The 24,058-nt window shown below is 35.9% G+C and overlaps 1 protein-coding gene across 1 annotated transcript; it reads left to right on the top strand.

The window, feature by feature from the left end:
• The first annotated feature begins 345 nt into the window (after positions 1-345).
• LOC134666339 (carboxypeptidase N subunit 2-like) lies at positions 346-22,506 on the top strand. Its single transcript, XM_063523486.1, has 8 exons — positions 346-391; positions 12,149-12,310; positions 13,785-13,935; positions 18,502-18,645; positions 19,452-19,908; positions 20,426-20,685; positions 21,053-21,178; positions 22,234-22,506. The coding sequence occupies exons 2-8, from the start codon at positions 12,202-12,204 to the stop codon at positions 22,484-22,486; spliced, it is 1,500 nt and encodes a 499-aa protein (XP_063379556.1). The 5' UTR covers positions 346-391; positions 12,149-12,201; the 3' UTR covers positions 22,487-22,506.
• Positions 22,507-24,058: the final 1,552 nt, after the last annotated feature.

Genomic DNA, 24,058 nt, shown 5'->3' with positions numbered 1-24,058 from the left:
TTGGTGATGTCTAAAAGATATCTAATAGATGTATATTTCAAAATCCGAATCGGGCCCAAAGTTATTTCTCTTGACGAACCGGTCAAGAAATGCGTAAAACGTAAAAAAGAAACCTAAACTAAACGTTTACAAATTTTCTTCACCGGTTCCGTGACACATTTAATAAAATCTTAAATTTAAGAATACAATATGACATTATTATATGTTAAGTACTTATATAGAATATGCTCTAAATGTATAATAATCCAAATGGTTCACTGTTGCATAGTGTCCACATAACAAAAGTCGGCAAAGGGAATGGTAGTTAATCTATGTGGTCAGTGCAGTGGTCATAAACTCATAATGAAACAACGTGTACTATTATTTGTTTCATACTTCGTGTTTGTTGAAGGTAAATAGTTAATAAATACTTTTATATATTTTAAATAGGTCACCTATTTATTTTGGTAATTTAAAATATCAAAATAAACTGACGGTTAAAAATTAAGTTTACAAGCTGCTTTTATGTCAAATTTCAGGCAATTTTGTTACCGTATATGTATGTCGGTGTCCGATCGTAACATCAGGCATATCGTGAAACGTGAAAATCTTTGACTCGTTCCCTGAGTCGACGGAGCCCCGCTACGCGGGGCTCCTATTACTGGGCAGTTTGCCCTTGGGGCATCTGAAGCAACCTAACGAACCTATCTTACCTATATATTGGTTTAATGTGACTGTCCTCAAGACAATACACAGGAACATTACGATCTGCCCGATCTTACGATTGGCCGCCGACATGTATATAATGTACTATACCGTAGACCGATATGACCTTCAAACTTTCAAGAAAAGAGCGTACACGTATCTAAAAGGCCGGTAACGCAATTACAACTCTGGCGTTGCGAGTGTCGATGGTATGCGAAAGTATTTTTGTCGAAAACTGAAATCAAGACGATTAAACGCCATTAATCGCTTTGTTTTTCTTGTATACCGATTTTGTGAGAAATTGTATACTAAACAAAACATGTTAATTAACTATATATAAAGCTCCTATATACCTACCTGTCCTGTATATCATCTATACAGATGGGACATTTTTAGAAACTACTAATTACAATGTTTTCCTACGGACAATTTTTATTACGACGGCAAATAATTTAGGTAGGTACGGTCAGCCAAGAAAGTGGTAGACCACTTTCTTGGCTGGCTGTACATACAAAGTATCTAGGTGTTATGTAAACTTAAGTTTTAATTTAGGTTAATCGTGTGTTACTAACTTAATTAACTATGTATTAATACGAGTAATTAATGTATTTCAGGTGTTTTTGATGACAAATTATAGTATAAAACTACCTATATATTATAGTAGTAAATATTTACATAAGATGATTAATAGGCTCGTGTTTTACGTGACGAAAAGTGTAATTAACATTTTAATTGGAAGGTACTTGTTTGCAGATCGTTATCCCGTGGTTTTTTTATTTCGACAAGTACTGAACGCAGGTAGGCAGAGTATACGCCTGCGTACTGCAAGTTATAAAATACATGTACTTATGTACCTACAAATAAGCTGATATAAGTACGAGAAGTAAATAAAGGCTTAACAATTAATAAGTAGGTACCTACTTACACAGTGCTAGCCTAGGTACTTTTCAAACTTAATGTCATTGAGGTAGAAATACATCATGAAAAGTTTATTTAGGTCGAACACTCACCCATATTCCCAGTTAAATAAATTTCCAAAGTAAACAGAGTACCTCTTAATTCCCTAACAACTCATCAATTAGGACTCTTAATTCCTTTCTGGATAAAACCGATGGAGAAAAAAGGGAGGTACAGGCAGATTATACGGGCATTAATCTTTCATTCTGAGGCACCGTGTGAAATTCTTCTTTTTCCCGGGAGAGTGCTACATGCCCTCGTAAAACGTGGCCTACGGGCCCGGCATACAGGAAAAACGTATTGGTTTGCGACATGTAGCCCACAATGCTATGATGCATGTCCTCCACATTTCCTTTAAACTCGGTATATTCTACGTTTATTTTTGGCCACTCTTCGGGAAGTACCAGTAACTTATTTTTATCGGGAGACTTCTATTCACTATATTTTAAATTCATTCTATTCTATTTTTAAATTCATTCTAAAAGGGATTCGATGGAACCTTCTAACTTAGTGTTATCGTAAGTGATCGAGTGGATCGACACGAAATGTATTTTTTGCATATGTAGAGGCAACGTAGTTTTTATAAGTTTTAGCTGTTTCTTTAGAATGGTAAAATATATAAATATCAAACATTTTAATATGGTAAATTGATTATAAAGCGAAGTAACAAATAAAATTTAAATACCAGTCAAGCGTAAAGTGGCGTAATAGTAGTTTATGTGACTGCTACATAATGAAAGGCATTAAAACACGAGTGTGGGTTTAAGAAACGAACGAAGTGAGTTTCTTAAAAGGATCACACGAGTGTTTTAATGCCTAATTATGTACAGTTACATACACTACTTTATCTACACACATATAATTACCTTCTTTTATATATTCACTAACCTCATATTTCAGTCGACATCCATCAACATCAACATCAACATTTATTCAGCAAATAGGCCACAAGGGCACTTTTACACGTCAACATTGAATTTACACAAAAGCAAAAATAATAACATCAACAATTTTATAAAATAAAACTAACAATTCAATCTAACGTATTACAATTACTAAGAGATATATATGGTCTCTTAATGTCGAATTACATACAAAATACAGATAAAAAAACACACAAAAAAAATCTATAATATTTAGAGGTGTAAATGTCTCTAGGTGTCAGAACTATAAGATTATATAGTTTATCAAGTTATCCTTAGAGATGTATAGGGTCTCCAAGAGTCAATATCCTGTATAATTAATACATTCATTAAGAGAAAAGAAACTTACGAGAACAGAATGAGGCGTCTCACTGTAATTAGTTAATAAAAATTAAGTTACTAAGTATAATAGCTCGTTTTAGCTTAAACAGACCAGTCTCCACAAACTGCACCCGTTCACGAGTGTACAGCCACACGCTAAGGCCGAGTACCTGGATTACTAAGTGGACTGAAATGATATGGAATCAAATGGTACTCAGGCGTTGCATGTGCCTGCACAGACTGCATAAAATAAGGTGGGAGGCGATAGCAAGGGATCCTAAGGATGTCTGTACCGGGAGACCTATCGGTCACAGACGGATTCCCTACGGGGGGGGATCAAGGTGGTGGATGGATACTTGCTGCCGATCGCCCAGGCTCAAACGATCGATTAAGGCTGAAGGAGTCTTATGCCACAGCAAGGGTTCCTGTAAAAAGGTGGTGGATGGGAGCCTCTACTCTCAGAGTGTCGCCCTGAGCAAGCAGAGGTTTTTGGGTATGGAGGTAGTGAAACACCAACGGACAATTGGTATCTGATTTATTTACAATTTACATTTCTTTATATACACAACTTTACCTATAGCACACATATGTGAATCTTATTTGTATTCCATCCGTGTAAAGTGCAACTAAGACAATATGTTTCTGCTGGCTTATGCCCTAGATTGATCTGCGTGGATCAGCGCGATGCGCTGATGAAATCTGTTGCTTAAACAACGAGTATGACGCGTATCTCAGCCATCGCCTCCCTCAACCTTCATTCGGGAAAGTCGTTATTCGTTGCTCTCTGGCGGAACTCGCAGATTTGAGAGGTGCCGTCTCCTTAAATATCTTTTTATCACTCATTTTATATGAAACTTTTGCTTAAAACTTAATTAGAAACAACAATACAAATTAATTTTATACCTAAAACTAATTAAAAGATAAACTGTACGTCAAATGGCGGTAAATGAAAACTTTTTTCACACATGTCACGCATCTGTAGTTTTTTTTTAAATTCATAGACAAACGAATGAAGTCCCTATTCTCATGTCACTCGAGATAAAATGTCGTACGGTTTATATTAAAAAAATATACTGAATTGACGTTTCGTATCGATAATTGTTTTAATATCTATGGATACTAGAATAGACACCCCCTTGAATTTTGACAGCTGTTCCAAATTTAAACTCATAACCTTACAAAAATCTATAAAGTTATAACTTTAAAGTACCGATTTTACCTACTACCACAGATAAGAAAGTACTCATAGTAAAATTGGTTGTCATAATGCTGGTCATTTCCTATGGTTTCTGAATGCATTTTAGAGCGTTAATGATATGTGCGTAGATAAACATACAAAAATCTCAAAGTGTGTGGTGCACTTGGCAGAATGATTTTGGAGTTTCTAAGGTAGGACCCCTATTAACGAGCCCATTAAAATCGGCAGTGATTACCGCGGTATGTACAAAAAAGCGTTTTATACGAAAGCCTATTGACCATTTTTAAATTGAAGTACACACAAATAAAGCCTTCTCTATAGACTGTCGAATAAGTATAGCACTAGTAAAGAAACACAAAGTAAACAATTCAAAAACCGTAAACTAACTCATCGGGGGCGCAGGATTTGAATGCTCCATACTGACGCGCAACACCTCAAGTAAGCAAACGCGTATTTTATTCAGTGATTTTCATAGTAATGGTGAATATTATAGAAAGATTAAGACTTTATATCAATTCTTAATTATGATATTTATGGTTCCCTAATCCTCAATTTGTAAATATTTGCTTACCAATAGTAAAAAACAGGAAATTAAAAACCTCGGTGTTGAGTTCCATTTTTTGGTGTGGTTCCTAATTTCGAGGTAATAGCGGAAACGGTATTTTAAGTTCGAAGGGTTATATATTCATATGTAAATACATATTTCCTTAACTGTTGATTTTATTGAAATATTTAACCATCTATAAAGCTAAAGAGCTATTAACGTGGTATGAAATCTATTCAAGAACTCTTAATTTTGACTACAGTTTTAAGCACTTAACTGGAGGTTTCCTTAGAAACCATTATATGAGAATCTTGTTTAAATATTGATATAAAAACAAAAGAATGGCTGTCAAGTTTCTTTTATAGGGTACATCGCCAATTACTAGCCACCCCCCAATTACTGGCCACTTAATTTGATTTCTATTTATAGGTGAACAAAGTTCATTTTAGTATATAAGGTACGAAAATCCAATTATTAGCCAGTTTTCAATTACTGGCCACCTATTCCAAAAATGAATTCTATTTACAGATAAATAAAACTCATTTTCAGTATAAGGAAAATGGCCAGTAACTGAAATTTATCCACAACCCACTCGTTCAATAACTGGCCGCCTCTTACAAAAATGAGTTCTATTCACCTATACACAGAATTCATTTTAGTATAGGTGGCCAGTAATTGAAAACTGGCTAATAATTGGCGATGTACCCTACAATGTTTCGTAATATGTAGTATCTTCCATTTTGATTGTGTTCAAAATATACACGATCTTTATCTATTTTTATTGCTCGTAAATGAGTTTTACAATAATGTGAATTAAACCGTTTAGCGATGGTTACAAAAGACATCAATCGGTAATAAGATGTATGGGAACCCAATACCGACTCACCTACAACTTTGGTAGGAAATAAATAGGTTCATAATATAATTATTATAAAACCTATTCTATTATTTTAATTAGAACATATAATACACCAACATACAATCACAATCCAACGCGGTAACGCAGCGAGCGTGATGGGCACCTTTGCGTCGGGGGCAGCCCGGGACGGGTTTCAGTAGGTTGTTTATTTTATACATATTTAGTTTATATTTAAGTTTCGTTTTTAATTAATTTAAAATTATGTTTGGTTTAAATATGTGTTATTAATAATGGATGCAGTACATCCAGAATTAATTTATTTTAATATTTGATTTCACATATCTTGTATTATTGGATCAATTTGATGTTGATGGGCATATATTTGTGTGATGAACGCAGATATTTCTTCCTAAGTCATGGGTGATTTCTATGTAGGTATATAAATATGCCCAGCAGTGGGACGTATATAGGCTGAATTATTATTTTTATTTTGTAAATTTCTATTTATCTATATATAAGTATGTATATCGTCGCCTAGTATCCATAGTAGAAGCTTTGCATAGTTTGGGGCCATGTCGATCTGTGTAAAATATCGCCTTATATTTATTTATTTAATATTGTATTATGTAAATACTTATATACAGGATGCATTTTTGATACGACCACATATATATTATTATCTAAGGGTAGTTAGTAGGTGTAAGTAGACTCAAAGGAAATCATTTTCATAATTATGTTTTACTAAAAATTCTCTTATTTTTCCTTATAGAAAAACCAAAAAAAAAATTAATTGAATCTTATGATTGGAAATCTGATTAAATATTATACCTACTATTTATTTAACTACTATTGTCAAATAGATATAAGTAGGAACTAAAAATGCGATGGGTTTATTTACCCTCGTAAAAAGGAACCCTTATCCGCGGTATTTGGGTAGCAATGATCAATTACCACGGTAATAGGCGATTTCGACGTTTTAGGTTTAATAATTATTTTTTTCTATATAACTGGCCAAAACAAGTCCAAAAACGAATGAAATATACATTTCGATATACAAACTATCATAAAAAAATATGTCATTGTCCATACAGAGCCAGCTTATGTTTCATTTTTGGCTGTCTTTGTAAAAGTTGCTTAACCCCCTCGTTAATAGGGGTACTTACCTTATTGAAGTTTTTTGGTATTTCGGAAATATTATAATTGTTTCTCATTTCCGCTGCTGCTCAAAATAGTCACTATAATAATTCAAATTAAATGAACAATTAACATGAAACCTACCCTTGACAAACGAAAACAGGTCAGTTAATTGCTGAACAGGGTAAATTACATTTTAAAAAGCCCATTAAGATTCAATCTGGAGTTATAAAATACCAGTACCTGCACGCTCACCTCATTAAGCGAAATTACTTGGGAAATTTTATTAGCAGGACTATTGTTCACCTAATTAACACGAATAGCTATTACTTACTCGAATAGGTCGTAAGCACCTATTAAAATATAATGAGTTTTGGTCTCAGAATAAAATAACTTTCTATTAAAATATTGTAAATTGTGTTCTAATTTGTTTTTAGGTGTAAAAATTATGACGAATAAATGAGACTTGCACTGCGTGTGCTGTCAATATTTGTGTTGTTTAAAGTATCTAGTACTATTTAAACTATAATCCGAAATAAATGTTGTGTATGAAGGAAAAAAATGATTAATACCTCCAGTGTCCAGATCTGGACCCTCTCTTAATTCCGGATTTTGGCTATAAATTTTTAAAATCAAAAATGTAAAGAACAAATATTAACCGCAGTTAACTACTAATAACTAAAATAGTTATAATAAGCAATTATCTATAGTTTCAAAATATATAATGGTAGTTATTGTAAATGCATAAATTGTATTTATTTTATACCTAAATTAATAACGTGCCGCATAATTTGCTCACTGATCGCTGGAAAATAGTCAAACTATTTACTGAATAATCAATGTTATTTAATTTAAGTATATCCGATTATATCATTCACAATTAATTTTACGTATCTACTCGCAGTTTTCATTATTAGAATGTGTTCCGTTTTCAGGCATATTTTCATAGTTTTGTCATAGTCCGTTTTTAATTTCTTATTCGGTCCTTACATAATTTAAGGAGACAGTGTGTTATGTAGTACTTAACTAAAATTCATAAGAACAAAAGACCAGTAAATTCAATACCTATTGAGTTAAAATTAGGTGGTCTTACGCCGGATCGGAGTAAATGATATTACGAGTATACTTCCTTTGGCTTCGACATCAGCATCATCAATCAAAGCGCACAGCTCATTAAATTCCATCGTTATCGAGAGCATCAACTCGACGCGATCTCGTCTACGTGATCTTTATACTGTTACCATGGGCTAAATTACTCGCAGTGCATATCTCTCGCACTAATAAGTACGAGTATATCAGTACGAGTAAGTAGTTTACGCAAACTCTAGCGACTACGGCCGCGGAACACTCATGGTAAGAGAAATAATTGAAGTGTTAAAACACTAGAAAAACACGCTTCGTGTTCAAAGTCCATTACGCGACCTTTCTCACAAGTGCAAACATGAGTATGATACGAAATTCCATCATGGAATGCCAGTGCCTATCTTCCGGCTTCATCGTCAGACCTTGAAACCTAATCATGGTTAAAGTTCATTACAAGAATTTTCTAACAAATCTAAACACAGCTATGATACGATGTTCCATCATGAAGTTCCAGTTCATATCTTCCGGCTGCATCTTCAGATCAGTTGGACAGTACCATATTATTGTATTGTCATCAGAACTACATACAGTTGCCAATTTTCATGACGCTACGATCCTTGGAAGATGGTTAAATTAGTTACCTTAGATTCCATTACATAGTTACATACAGGTCAACCTAATAAAAGCGTGTTAAAAATTAAGTGTATTTGCGTTACAGAAATCGAATAAGTAGGGTTAGGAATAATTTTTAACTTTCAAGCGTACTTTATCTTCCTGATGATAATTTGAGGATTAGTTTCACCCCAGACCTGCCAAATTTCCCGTAGCAATGCGCTCGATAAACGAAGGGAATAACAACGCAGCTTGTTAAACAAAACGAGACATAAATCTTCCTTTAACTTTTCAGAATTCAAGCCAAATCTTTTATCGTATTTACTGAATCGAATTTCATAAACATTCTGGTAAATCCAGTTTAATTGCCCTATAATCAGCCTTCCAAATTTAACCGCTGGTAATGTAATGAGGTTAATTTATTGTTGTTATTGCTTTGCGCGTTTTCATTTGCTTGAGAATCGTATATAGTCACCTTTGTCCCGTATTTGATAAGGTGTTTCGTGAACAAAGGATTTGCTTATGGCAGGATTGGTCCTAAGGAAGCAAGGATGGATTTAAGAAGTGGAGCCACCAAGATTTTTGATGTAAAATTTGGGGGGGAGGGGGGCTTAATATACGCTCGAATTTGTCACCTCAACAAATTCTTGTTGGTATCCTGATCTTTACATAATGTTTGTGCTTATTGAAAAGACAATACCGAGTAAGACCTCAGATGGGTTCGGAAAATTGTCTTTTCAACCTCTGAAATACACCAACTGAATATAACTTCAAAATTTTATTGTAAACTTCAAAAGTTACCTAGCAAAAAAGCGCATTTATTACTGAAATATTATATACTAGCAAATACGCAATCAATTTAAAATTCTATTAACGTTTTCAATCTCAAATTATATTAGGACTAACAACGTTTCTACGGGTTTTGTCCCATTTAATTCCAAAACCTTTATGTAGGTACGATTAAAATCGTAATCGTTTGGAATTTGAAACAATCTCAGTTGGTTTGTTTGTTTTCGTTTCCATCAAGTATTAAGATTACCAAATTTAATTAATTCCAAGTAAATATCAAGATCCCTTAAAATCTCAGAAATAATGGTATGGTACTGCAAAATATTATGTACCTTATCCTAAGGCATCATCCTACTTAAAAAAAACAAGCCAAGTACGAGTCGGACTCCCGTACGAAGGTTTCCGTACCATTACGCAAAAAATGGCAAAAAAATCACGTTTTTAGTATTTGTTGCGGTTGCGGCAACAAAAATATATGAACTGCCTCTATCGGTTCATGAGATACAGCCTGGTGACAGACAGACAGACAGTACTTTCACATTTATTACTTTTGGACATAATTATGTATTTTATACCTAAATTTGAAAGGTTCCCGCAATTATTATAATATAGACGGCGCATTTCCATTTTTACATAAAGCCACATTGAATTATTATAGAAATGTAATGATATATCAATCAATGCGTCCATTTAGAGAAATTGAGTTCTGGTGATCAATTCAGATTTTATATTCTGTAAATGATATCATTAAAATTAAAGTCTGCAGCAAACTCGGTTCTCCATACAAACGCAGTTACACTCTCATTTTAAAACGACTGGCTAGATTGCTCGGAAACTTTGCAATTAATAGGATAAGATATATCTATGCCTGTAATTAGTCTATGTAGCTTCAGATACCAGAGCTAAAAAATACAGTGAATTCAAGTTCCTACAAAACTTGTTTTAGCTGTATTTCGTTTGATAAGCTGGATCTATATTATAAACTAATTATCACGCGTATTCGGGAAACGAGATAATCACAAGATCTAGAGACGATATAGAGATCAACTAGATTTATATTAGATATCGACTAGATGTGACTTGGATATCTAAGTTATAACTTGTCGAAATCGTTCAAGAGGACCTCCAGAATCGCGGAAACGTCAAATTTGACATATCTGACTTACAAATGACTATATCTTCTCGATATCGTATGTTGTTCATCTCTAAATGATCTCTAGTGTTAAAGTTAGAATAGGGCCGTACAAGCAATAGATACATATACCTCGTGCAAAATTTCAATACAATCCAACACGTATCTTTTATAATGAAAGTCGTCACATTAGGCATCTCGCTTGCCTTAAGTATTGATGCAATTGAGATACCTCATAGCACAAGTGAAGGTTGTATCAAAATAAGATAAAATCTTATCAAACTGTTACTACAGAATCGGCCCACTAGAGCGAGCACACGACATCTTTAAATAGGTACCTACGACATAGATTTCATTTGAATATATTAAATTTACATTCGATAAGCCACAAGTCACTGCCAAATATGTGCGACCTTTATAGTTCGTTTTTTTTAGCATTAGAAAGAAGGTAAGCGCTCTTAATGTCTTTTAATTGAAAAACGTTTTTTTTTTAATCAGTAGGTAACTATTACTTATGAAAGCAGAAGAATATAAATGATCGTATCAGATACATAATTGTTACATATTTGACGTGACTTATTTTTAAAACGTGTTTTTCAATAAAAAGACCTTATTTCTAATGCTAAAAAAACGAACTTTAATTATTATTCCCCTTGTTCTAATCTAATTGATATTCATCGGAAACCGTAGCAAAAGGAAGAAAAACTAAGTGAAAGTCAATGACATGAAAATGAATCGGATCCATTAATCTCTGTTTACTGAAAATAAACCGAATACCTAAAAATGTGTGGAATCTCTTCTTCTTATTCCTGGCGTTATCCCGGCATTTTGCCACGGCTCATGGGAGCCTGGGGTCCGCTTGACAACTAATCCCATGATTTGACGTAGGCACTAGTTTTATGTGTACCTAAAAATATGTGGAATGATTGAATTTAAACTGTTGTGAGACATACTAACATTGAATAATTAAAACAATTAAGTGAGTCTAAACCGTAAAATTATTCAATATGTGGAATGCTATACAAAGTTTTATTTGTTATCTTTTGCCTCAAACTAAAATGATATACTTTGTGCATTTTTAACTCAGGTCCCGTTCATTAAAAAAACACAATCTTATCTTTGGCTCAGAAAGAAGAAAGAAAGAGAAACTTCCGTCCTCTTTCCTCTTAATGGTGACAAAAATTTTTGGTTATTCCAGTTTACAAATTAATATCACAAATATTCTAAAATAAATAAACGGCTTGTAAAACACTCTCTAGGAGTGTGTAAATAGGCTAAGTTTCTTAAAGGGTAGCTGAAAAACATCGTTATTCAAGAGCGTGAGTGACAGCTTCTCCTTTCGTTTAAGGCTATCGTGTCCCAAATTAATACATTCCCAGCACCCTTTTTACATCAACATGAATAGAAAACGCTCAGTCAGTTTCCTATGGAGGACCGGGGTGAGGTGACCAACAAAAAGTTACTTTTCATCGTTAATATTTCACAATCAGTGGAGTTTTATAAAGATATCTCAAGAAAGCACTTGTATTTTGTCTATAGATTTACTGGTTGAAGGCTTAGCTGCACAAAGGTGATTTGTATTAGTCAAATCTTTATCAGAAGCATTATTTTGGCCTACCCAGAATCTTAATTTATAATGTTTAAAACAACTTAAAAATATATTTATCTATCTATATATATTATTGTTTATTTACACATTTATTTATATATATATTTCGGGGATCTCGGAAACGGCTTTAAAGATTTCGATGAAATTTGATATATGGGGGTTTTCGGGGGCGACAAATGGATCTAGCTAGGTTTTATCTCTGGGAAAACGCGCAATTTTGAGCTTTTTATATGTTTTCTTCCCAGATCTTTCTCTCCCAGATATTTAATTATTAACTCAATTGTTTTTAACGTTTTTGATCAGTATTACAGCTAACTCACGCCCAATGTTCCTTAACGGCCTGCGAAGTACTGGACATGGTGGGTCGAGGCACCCAGGGCCAGGATCCTAAAGGCCCCGGGAATTGCGTCGAAGACCTGCAGTGGAGACAGCTGGACCGCCGACTTCGCGCTATTGAACAGTCGAGTTAGTTCTCATTTTTTTAGAGTCAGTCCATTAATAATAGTCTGCAGCGGATTTGATAGCCCACGCAGTGAAAGTGCTATTTTAAACGTCAAACTTCTATGAAATTATGACGTATAAATGACACTTGCACTGCGTGGGCTATCAAATCGGCTGCAGACTTTTTTTGGTCTCTTGTTATACATTTAATGCATGAACTAAAAACTACTATATAGACTAAGCTAACTCTGCGTGACATTTGCAATGACAAAGTGTGGCAAAGTCATAATTAATGATTAATTTCTATGGGAATATGACGTTTATTTTCTATATAATTTTTTTTTTCTATTCAAGTCGGTGAAAAATTAACTTAGGCGATAAGCATTTATTTTTGTACCTACACGCCTTGTTGTTACCTGACAATAGGTCTAAGTTATCTAAAAAAAGTATTTTAAGAAATATTTAATCCTTACCTAAACTATATCATAAATGCGAAAGTAACTTTGTTTTTCGTCTGTCTCTCTGTTTTTGTGTGAAGAGGTGCACTTAAATTTTCTGAACTGGTTTAGATTAAATTTATATGGAGATAGTTTAAGACAACATCTAGGATAGTTTTTATCAACTACCATCATCATCCCATGCAGACGCATGCGCGGCAGACGCTTGTGATTGATAAATATAACAAGACAAATACTGCTTAGAGGCTGACCTCAACCTTTATAACTTTGACCCAAATAAACTTACATGTAATAAAAACCGGTCAAGTGCGAGTCAGACTCGCGCAAGGGTCCGTACCATTCGGCAAAAAACAGCAAAACAAATCACGTTTGTCGTATGGGAGCCCCACTTAAATATTTATTATATTCAGTTTTTAGTATTTTTTGTTATAGCGGCAACAGAAATACATCATCTGTGAAAATTTCAACTGCCTAGCTATCACGGTTCATGAGATACACCCTGGTGACAGACAGACGGACGGACGGATGGACGGACGGACGGACAGACGGATATACGGACAGACGGATATACGGACAGATGGACAGACGGACAGACGGACAGCGGAGACTTAATCCCATTTTTACCCTTTAGGCGTACCCAAAGGGTAAAAACGGTACTAAGTCTCGTTCGGGAACGGAAACGGGAACCCTAAAAACCACTTCTTTAAATATAAAAAAATATTCTTGCTCGTTACGCAGACTTTCCTTCATTAGGATTCCTAATAAATAATGCATTTTGAAAGCTAAAAGAACTCTTAGCCGTTTGGGTTTTTCACAATAGCCTTGTATTTTTAAGACTCTCGAACTAATTTATGGTCCGTAAAAAAATCTATTTATATTTTCTTGATTAATAAAAGTGGTTATTAACTCCTAATTAAATATATTATTTATATTCAATAAGGTCCTTTTTATCTGAAATTCCAACAGAAATTCTGATAGAAAGGTCCTTATTGCAAATGAAGCATAAGGACCCATTAATGGAAAGCCACAATTGTTTGCAGCATGGACGATTAGTGTTTCTCAATCCCGCTGGCGGCAGTGCGGGAAAAGCGTGTGCCGTTGCGATGCGGCTCGACGGTCGCTAAACTGCTGGCGTGCCGGCCTCACCACACTCACAAGTGACCTACTGGTCCCGTCGGATCTTGTCAATATGTAAGTAATAAAAAGAATGTAGAGCATCTTTAAACGTGCCAAGCAGCGTCGCTATTTGAAAAAAAAATCGCTTTGTTTTTTTTTACATTTATGGCCTGGATGCTCGGATGAAGGACTCGTCCTTTAAGACAAATCGCGCTTTGAATAAATAGGTTTCAATGTTTGATTTTTAATCCATCCTGATTTCAGTTCCCACAATTCCTCATGGAACCCCATCATCAGCTTGACAAAAATGTTCACTAAAAACTTAGGTGCTTACTTAAAAAAAACTCAAAGAAAAAAAATATCACTAAACGAGAAATACACGTCGTTGAAGATGAAGAGGCCCGTTCTGGTCTTCATCAGTAGTTCAAATGACACCGTTTTTTAGTACAAATGCTTGGTTTGTTAGTGTAAACCCAATACTCGCTATATGTACCTACTCGTATTTATTCCTATTTATGTTGAGGTTGAGGTTGCATAATGTATTCCCAACCTCAATTTATTTGAAACCCAGTGCTGTGCGTTACGCACGCAGGGCGCATACAAATAATATTTATTTTTATTTTTATTTCCACACTTACAACTATTTTTACAGGTAAACCTAAGACAATAGTGTAACTATTAACAAAAAATCTAAAGTATGTCATTTCGTCTATAACATAATATATACAATGCTGATATTGTGAATTCATTCAAAGAACATGAGAATATGTCAATATTTTCCGCTATTATATTGAGGATCCGCACAGTGCGCGTCAGTGGCGCCAGCCCTAGCAGGTTGGTGCGCCCGCGCGGCTCGGCCAGCAGTCGGGGCCGACACCGGCGCCACACATACCTATCGGGTACATAGACACACACGTAACTTAATACCTGACTATTGTACAATTTGCCCCTGAGTAGCTTAAAAATATATGTTACCAGGCATAGTTCCCTGCGCACCCGTAGCTCGTTGTACCCTACCATGCCAAGCACAAATAAAGTCGGATACATTAAGGGGTAGAAAGGGTATACCCCGTATTTCCGCCAGTACAAAAAACGAACAAACTTGTTCTGGATACGCTCCACCATTAAGTTATATTTCGCTTCATGGGGTGCCCAGATCACTGCGTTGCACTCAAGCTCACTGCGGACTAATGCATTGTATAAGGCGATAATAGCGCCAATATTTGTAAAACCATGGGACCGCCGAAGCACAAAACCCAACATTCTATAGGCTTTTTTACAGATATTGACGATATGATCCCTAAACCTCAGATCAGCAGTAAATTTAACTCCCAAGTCTTTAACTTCTGTCACTCTATTTAAGATCTCCGAGTCAATTTGGTAGTCATGTACAATGGGGCCTCGCGCTCGAGTGAATGTAATAGTCACGCATTTGGACGTATTAAAATACAACTTATTAGCTTTACTCCATGAAACTACACTATCTATGTCACTCTGTAATTTAGCACAATCCGAAATATTTTTAATAGGTAAATATATCTTTAGATCATCCGCAAAAAGCAGGCAAGCCCAATTTTTGATAACCTGAGGCAAGTCATTGACCATTACTATAAATTCCAATGGACCAAGGTTACTTCCTTGACTTACGCCAGATCTCACAGCATAAGACTCAGACCTGAATCCCGCGTACTCAACATACTGTCGTCTGTCAGTCATGTAACTCGTAAAAAAATTTAGTAAATGAGGGGTAAAGCCGACGCCAGCTAATTTTCTTAGCAGCATATCATTATCAACGACATCAAACGCTTTACGGAAATCAAAATAAGCGGCGTCAACCTGCCCCCCACTATCCACTTCCGGTATAATTTGGGCCACGTAACTAAGCAAGTTGCTAGTTGTACTACAACCCGGCCGAAAACCGTGCTGCGCATCGGACAGCTGACCCCGCAATTGGTTATAAATAATATTATGCAACGCGGATTCAAATGCTTTAGCGGGGGTAGACAAGACTGCGACCGGCCTGTATCCCTCAACCCCTATACTTCCCCCTCCTTTCGGAACTGGAACTACACGGGTTGTTTTCCACAAGTCTGGAAAAGTTTCCTTCTCTAAGCATATATTGTAAACGTGCAGTAGCGGTTCGCCTAACACATAACGACAATCTCTAAATATAAACGCGGGGATGCCGTCAGGTCCGGCCGACCGCTTCGGTTTAAGGTTTGCAAGTGCACGCATAACATCAGCCAGATGTAAATTTTTTTAACATGTACGCGCGCCGAGTTTAACGTGCATTCCGCCTCCGTCACCGCTGCGGTTACGTTAAGTTTAGCCGGAGTGTCACTATACACGCTTTGAAAGAACTTTGCGAACTCACTTGCACCCCTTTTTCCACCGATAACTACCCCATCCTTAGACAGCTTTTGAGTATTGCTATGTTTAGTTTTTGATTTAACATAGTTCCAAAAAGCTTTTGGGTCCTCTTTTAAATGTGTTTGAACACGGTCCTGATACTGTGAATAGGCTGATTGAATCATAGTTTTAACCCGTGCCCTACTTTCCGCGAACTTTAGGTAATTATCTCGGGAACCGGTAGCTTTATATTTTTTATGAAGAGAAGCTTTATACTTTATTTCTTGAATTATTTCGGCGTTATACCATTCGGGATAGATGTACCTCGATGCAATACGTCTATTAGTTTTTTTAAGGTACACAGTCGGTAATAACGGCATTTACGTTTGAATAAAAATACTGTAAACTTTCTTCTGCATTATTTAATCTATAAATCGGTGTCCAGTCAATAGACGCTAATGCTGCGTATAATCGTGGATAGTCGGCCTTAGCCAAATTCCACTTTTGATGACAGTGCTGACTATCTGTATCGGTATCCTTATCGGCCTCTTGCCCGCCCCCGCGCACCGCAGTTCCCCCCAACGAAACTAACACCTCTAGTGGCGGATGGTACAAGTCAACCGGGACCAGTTCCTCCGACGCAGCGCGCACTATAACGGATTCCCCTAACGAAGTTAATACTAAATCGAGCTGACGATTATTACAATTTAATATTTCATTTCTCTGAATGAATCCACAATATGTCAGAAAATATTCAAAATAGTCGGTAACAGATGTAGCACAAGAATACAAGTTAAAATCTCCGATAACCACTACACGACTATGTGCGAGACATAATTGTTCAATAATTCTAAATAGTATCATGTAATCAGTTTCCTTACTATTCGGTGGGATGTAAACAACACAACACAGAAATAATACCCTATTATGCTTACACACATTTGCACAAACTAGTTCGAACACCTGATCGCTCACGATGACGTCACCCGGTAACTGCACAGCCCGTAGCTCCATACGCGGTGTGGCCACGAGAAATACTCCGCCTTGTTTGCGTCCGTCCGCTCGATCGCATCGTAGAATTTTATAACCAGGCGGTATTATTTCGGCATCATTAATAGACTCATTGCATCCTGTTTCAGTTATTGCAAATAAATCGGCATTTGACGACGCCAGTCCTGCATTGAATTCTTGCAACTTTGTCCGAAGTCCTCTCACATTCTGATAATACACCTATGTATATATGTTTTCAATTTAAAGGCATATTCAATTATTAGGGCGTCGTAGTCGACAAAACCCCCTCTGACGAAACGACTTGCAACTTTGTCCGAAGTCCTCTCACATTCTGATAATACACCTATGTATATATGTTTTCAATTTAAAGGCATATTCAATTATTAGGGCGTCGTAGTCGACAAAACCCCCTCTGACGAAGCGACCCATGGGGACTTGATAGATAGAAGCTAGAATAGGTACTCTTTATTGGCACACCTCAGTAAAAATACACAAAAGAAAAGAAAAATTAATTAAATGTAGAGGCAGACAACAGGCGGTCTCATCAGACGTTATCAGACGTTATGAAGCCTACATTTAAACGCAATGGACTTGGGGACATTTGACAGGGTTTAGAAAAAACCCTTGTAATTTTGAGACTAATTTTATTACGACTTAATTAAAAAAGTGTCCAGTGCTCCTCTACCTCCCCTATATGGAATCAATATGTTTTTTACTAGAGTTCGGAATATAACTAGTCAAACTAGCCTACGAGTAATTAAAAATGTAGATCAAGGACACCACTCACCGTTGAATTCCTTCGTAGATGTACACAGATCGACTGCGATGTTTTAAAAATAATGATTAACAATAGGAAACTGGACCCGGGTATGTCCTTAAACTACGTCCAAGACCACCCGTGGACGGGCAGCAGCGTCCCTCAAATTCGGTGTACTCCACTGCGATCGCCAACCCGCCTGCCAAGCGTGGCGATTATGGCATTCACCCCCCATCAAGCCACCCCCCAGCACAATATTAAAACCACGGCCGCGAGGTTCCGGCGACCCCCGGTGCTCTGGCTTAAAGAGGGAGGCCTATGTTCAGCAGTGGAGGTCTTATGGCTGAGATGATGATGATGAATAGGAAACTAAGGATGACTGCTATGCGGCCACTCCATAGTAATTGGCTACACCTAATATAAGTCTTTTTGTTGAGAGTGGCCAATAACTATCTAGTGGCCAATAAACATAGCATTCACCCTATACCTACGTTTAATGGTAAGCACCTTGTTTTACATTTCAGCGATCTGGGCACGAATAAACTGCGCACGCTCCACAAGACAACGTTCAAAGGCATGAGATCGCTGAGTGAACTGGACATGTTTGATAACCATGTGGAGTATCTGCCGGCCGGCATTTTTGACTCTCTCGTCAGTCTGAGGATACTGTAAGTATGGGCCCAGTCAACGACATCTCTTATCGTATTTTCTAACAAAAATCATTTATTTACATACAAGATATTATACAATGGTACTACTATAGACGGGCGACGTATGCCTGCCGCCCGCACCTTCCCCGCCACCCTTATGGTAACATTCCATTTCTAACCGCAGCTGCACTACCGGTACTGAACGCGTCGCTGTCATTGTCAATTTCCATAGTAAAATTGACAGTAGTGCAGCTGCTGTCGTTGGAAATGGAATGTTACCCTCAGTCGTCCTACCCCGTCGCCCCCGTACCGCGCAGGCGAGGACTCATTTAAGCGGTCGGTCTAATATAAACGAAATTAATAACTAACTAAAATTTAAAATAGACCCTTGAGGTATTGTACCAAGGATGCTGGAGGCCTTTCCTCACTGCAACGCAATGCTGATACGTTGTACGAGGTAGCCCCGCCAGCTCTCCGGTCACTAATTACGTCTTCGAACAACTTGTGCGCGCTGGGACCCCATGGATACATTCAACTCCAAATGGAACAAAATGGTACTCTCTACCGAGGCTCTTATATAAGACATATAAATATATATTTATTATTTATCGTAATATTCAATTATCAGTATTATCACCCAGTATTGAAGTCTGGAGGGTGGGAACATTAAATTAATGTTCCCACCCTCCATGCAATAATTTATTGCATGTAAAAAATACACAAGTAAGTATAACGGGTTAGCACTGATTGACTAGCACGTTATCTTATCGCGGATTAGCAAAGTAATATTTTTGGTTTTAAAATAATTTGTGTTTTCTTTTCAGGCGACTTCAAAGAAACTTTCTAGAGGAAATTGACAGCGAAACTTTCCGAGCTACTAAGAAACTATTCCATGTAGATCTATCGAACAACTTCCTCTACACGCTGCCTGAAAAGTTATTTGCCAATAACTCATACCTAGAAACCGTCGATATCTCAAATAATCAAGTCGTTTATATACCGTCAGACAGCTTTATAGGATTGGAGTCGCTACGCATCTTAGATTTATCAAATAACAAAATACAACAAATCCAGAACGGCACGTTTTTGCTGAGGACCTTGGTAATTTTGAAATTGTCAGATAACAGGATCGTTAATATAACTGAGAATGCTTTCGAGAGCCTCGTTTCATTAGAGACATTGCTGCTGGACAAAAACAATCTTGAGAACATTCCGGAGCGGTTGTTTAGCAAGCTCAGCTGTCTCGTTTACTTGGATTTGTCGGATAATAACTTACAAAGCGTAAGTTAGATTCTTATAATTATATGTTTAATATTTATCTCTTGTTTAAAGTAGTTTGATTCCTGGTTACGAATTTGTTTACTGTGCCTATAAAATATAGGTATACTAAATTGGCCCTAGTAACGGCGCCATTCGGGAAATGATTTAGAGATTCACTAGATATGAAAAAGTAAAGATATGTGACTTTCCACGGCAAAAGTTACCTTATGGTCGCTGGCGCTTACGCTATTATTTAAATTATCTAGTGAAACTCTAATTCACTTCCCTAATCGCGCCGTAAGTGTTGTATATTTGTAGTCATGATATTCCAATTGCAACAACAAGAACTTTATTATATGCCCTGATATACTTGACAATAATACAGGCAAAGTTATTTTGTTAAATATTAATTAGAAAGTTGGTAGAACTTAATTAAACGCGTTACAATACACATAAACCGAGGAAACCTCTACTTCATTTTACGAACAAATTATACAATTACTCTTGTGCTTAAGAATCTTATTAAATATTGTTTCAGCTAACTGGTGTGGAATTTGAAAATCTAAAGCATTTAAGAAACTTGGATTTGAAAGGCAACTCCCTGACAGTTCTACCAGACTACACATTTTCTAATTGTTCTAAACTCGAAAAGCTCGATTTATCCAAAAATAAGATGCGCTTTTTAAATATCACAAGCTTTCACGGGTTAGACAACTTGGGTTCTCTTATCCTTTCGGAGAACAAACTGTACGAAGTACACTTCAAAACTTTTTCGATGTTAAAGAATCTCACAACATTGTAAGTAATTATTATTAAGCATTTACAATTTTCAATTACACTGAAAGTTCGTAGAAAGGGCCACTTAAGATCATAATTATATCAAATCAAAAATTATGTCAAGTCAAAAGGCATACAATTTGTTAAAATATAACCCTTTATAATTTTTCGAGGTTATATAATTCGGGTATCATCGGGTATTTCATAATTGTTGGCAATTTGAAAATAACATATTGTGCGGTTTTTTCAATCTTGACCCGAGAAATTTTTCGTGTCATAATTTTATACGATTTTCTATATAGGCTTAACCAACAACAGAATTATTATAATAGGCTTTAGCTATATTTTATAACGAGGTTGGCAATAAACATTTTCCATTTTATTCTAGATACTTAGATGGAAACATGTTCCCATCTCTGCCGTCCCGCACGTTGGACTATATGCCAAAGTTAGCAATCGTAAAACTTTCGGGCAACCCTTGGCATTGTGACTGCCACACGCTTTATATATCGGCGTAAGTATCTATACTCTGTATCTTTAGATCATCATCATCATCATCATATCAGCCCTTTATCGCCCACTGCTGAGCATAGGCCCCTCTTCTAGTACGCCACAATGGAGCCGCCATTAACAGGCGTTCCCCTCTGTCGAAAATAGGCGGCCAATGGTCAACCACATGTCAACCATATGTATGGACTGACGTTTATCTGACATGACGTACCTATACATTTGATGTGCCCCTCCCCCGCAAAAAACGGCAGACTATTTTGTACCGAAAATTTTAGACATGGCGTCTCCGTTGGTTATATCCTCTAAGAGTACGCCACTTGTCCCGGTCCTGAGCTAATCTCATCCAGTGACCCGCAATTTTCCGGAATCTTTAGATACTTAAATAAAAGTACACATATAATTTGTATTTTCGGATAGTTATAACATTTATTGGTTAACCAACCATAATATATACAAAACCGCCTGGATTCTGTCACTGAACGACCTGGCTTATTTATAACCTTACGACCTACATTATTTGATCATGTAATATTTTCATCTACCCTCAACTGGCTTAAGGAGCCATTTGAGGGAAGATTTTGATTACTTTTATCTTAATACCTATAGATACAGACTATTAAATGTTGGGAATGGTAATAAGCATAAGCAACCTTTTAAGTTTCCTTGTGTACACCTAAATATTTAATTTAATAGGACGCAATGCGAATAATGATTAATTCTCAAAAATCATATTAAATCTTATTAACACACATGTCCATGTTAACACAACTCTAAATTGTATTTGTAATTGAATAATCTTATCGCTTATTTATCGCCCTTATTAGTATAATGTGTTTAGCTATTTCTTGTCTTAGTTAATTAATCTTTTGACGTACATAAGTACAATGAATTCATGCAATCGACTCTCTCGACGAATACTACATAATATACTATCTTCATAATTCATGAAGATGAAAGTAATTACTCATCGTGCGAATTTCGAATGATTAAATGTACTCGTAACTATTTTACTTACACGAGACCACGTACATTTGTTAAACTCCGTTGCCTACGTTACAGATGGGTGCGGCTAAACGAGATGAAAATATGGGACTACTCTCCTACATGCGTGTCGCCCTGGTATTTGGAGGGCCATTTCCTGAGGAAGCTAAAGTTTCCCGAGCTGTGCTCAGGCCAATGGGCTAGCATGGTTAACCTGTCCCCTCGCCTGCCGATACAGCAGCTCCTCTCCCTCAATGTCACAGTTAACAGGAAGCCACAGGAAAGCATGGAGCAAAATCACGACGTCACCACTGTTGATCCCTGGCATTGAAACGACCTTAACGCTACATTTGTCCAATGGCTTAGGACTACTTATATGTTGTTTTATTTAGCACAATAGCTGTGAAATACGGGCTGTTTACAGGCGATAAACTATATGGCCTTGTTTGTTTCAATGCCAATAAGGATTTTTGTTTCTGACATGTTTATATGTATTTGTCTTACATGAGTTACAGTATCGGTTTTGGTAACTTTTATTTGACGTGTACCTACCCACGTGGGTTTGGAGTTTAGAAATGAATTATAAAATATATAAATATACGTGTCATATATTATTAATAAAATTTGTAACATAGTAATAAATTGTATTAGTAGAAATACGAGTAGGCATGGAAAACCAAAAATAAGAAAATAAGACAAGTCATCCATTCAACATCCTAACGATTATCCGGAAAACATTTACGGTCTTAAAATATAATGAAAACTAACTATATATTTCTATAAATCTATTTTTTTCTGATATCAACAAAAACACGGAAACATTAACATAACTAATTATGGACCTTAGTCTTTTTTTCATTAAAGCTTTTTCCCCTAAAAATAACCTCAGATTATTGAGTACCTACCGTCTTTTTACAGTATCAGCAGAACCTGCTTTAGATAAAGGTTTCGATAGTATCATATCAAGCGGCATTTATGCATAAATCAATTACACCGATATCAGTAATAACGAAGTTAATTGACTTCTAAATTCCTATCACGTATGTCATACCGCGATATCCATCAAAGAATTTTAGGAAAAATCTGTTAGTATAAAATACTCTTAATTATTCAACTCCAGAAATCCAGGGCGGAAAACAAAAGACTTAATTATTTTGTCCTCACGTGTAAGCAAAGCTTAAAGCTATTCTACGTCGGAAAGAATAATTGCTTTTGTTGTTGTTAAGTCTTTTTGTTATTATAAGTACTTATTTGTAAAGACTACATTGACTAACTCCGTAAATAATAGTCGATACCGTAATGGGAGTGACACATTTATATTATCTACCCTTAAAACGAGTAAAAATAAATAAAATCGGATTTTATATAGTAGACACCCTTTCCTATTTACTACCTGGTTTTCGAACTTAAGTGGCTTTGATTGAGCATCGCCCGCTATGAAATGGCTATTTATTGTTCCGTATGTATACGTATATAGGTACCTACTCCATCAAATAAAATAAATACATATTTTTATCTTATAATTTAATAATTATTCTGTATATAAAACATTGCATTGCATTTGTTAAAACAAGAGTTCGAATAATATCCACCATTATGATATTTATAGTATATATTATATAAATATGTGGTAGTTTATATATATATTATTTATTTATGTACTTTATATGTATAGTCTGCTTTTTTTTTTATTTACTCAATAGGTATATTTCTCTCTCTGCACCAATTGTAGATATCTCTGTTTGGCCCTATGGTTGACTGGTAGAGAATGCCATTTGGCATTAAGTCCGCCATTTGTGCATTGTTGTATATATTTTGTGCAATATAGTTTAAATAAATATACAGTGATAAGTGAAAACATTAACATGTAGTTATAAGCACATACTAAAAACAGCTATGAATC

Source organism: Cydia fagiglandana, chromosome 7 (assembly GCF_963556715.1).
Source record: "Cydia fagiglandana chromosome 7, ilCydFagi1.1, whole genome shotgun sequence".
Taxonomy (NCBI): domain Eukaryota; kingdom Metazoa; phylum Arthropoda; class Insecta; order Lepidoptera; family Tortricidae; genus Cydia; species Cydia fagiglandana.
Note: the sequence above shows the minus strand (reverse complement) of the source record. Positions and strands in the feature narration are given on the sequence as shown.

Coding starts and splice junctions, on each gene's coding strand:
- LOC134666339 (XM_063523486.1), top strand. CDS start 12,202: ATGGTGGGTCGAGGCACCCAGGGCCAGGATCCTAAAGGCCCCGGGAAT. Junction 18,646..19,451: donor CTCGTCAGTCTGAGGATACT/GTAAGTATGGGC, acceptor TTTTCTTTTCAG/GCGACTTCAAAGAAACTTTC. Junction 21,179..22,233: donor CACACGCTTTATATATCGGC/GTAAGTATCTAT, acceptor CCTACGTTACAG/ATGGGTGCGGCTAAACGAGA.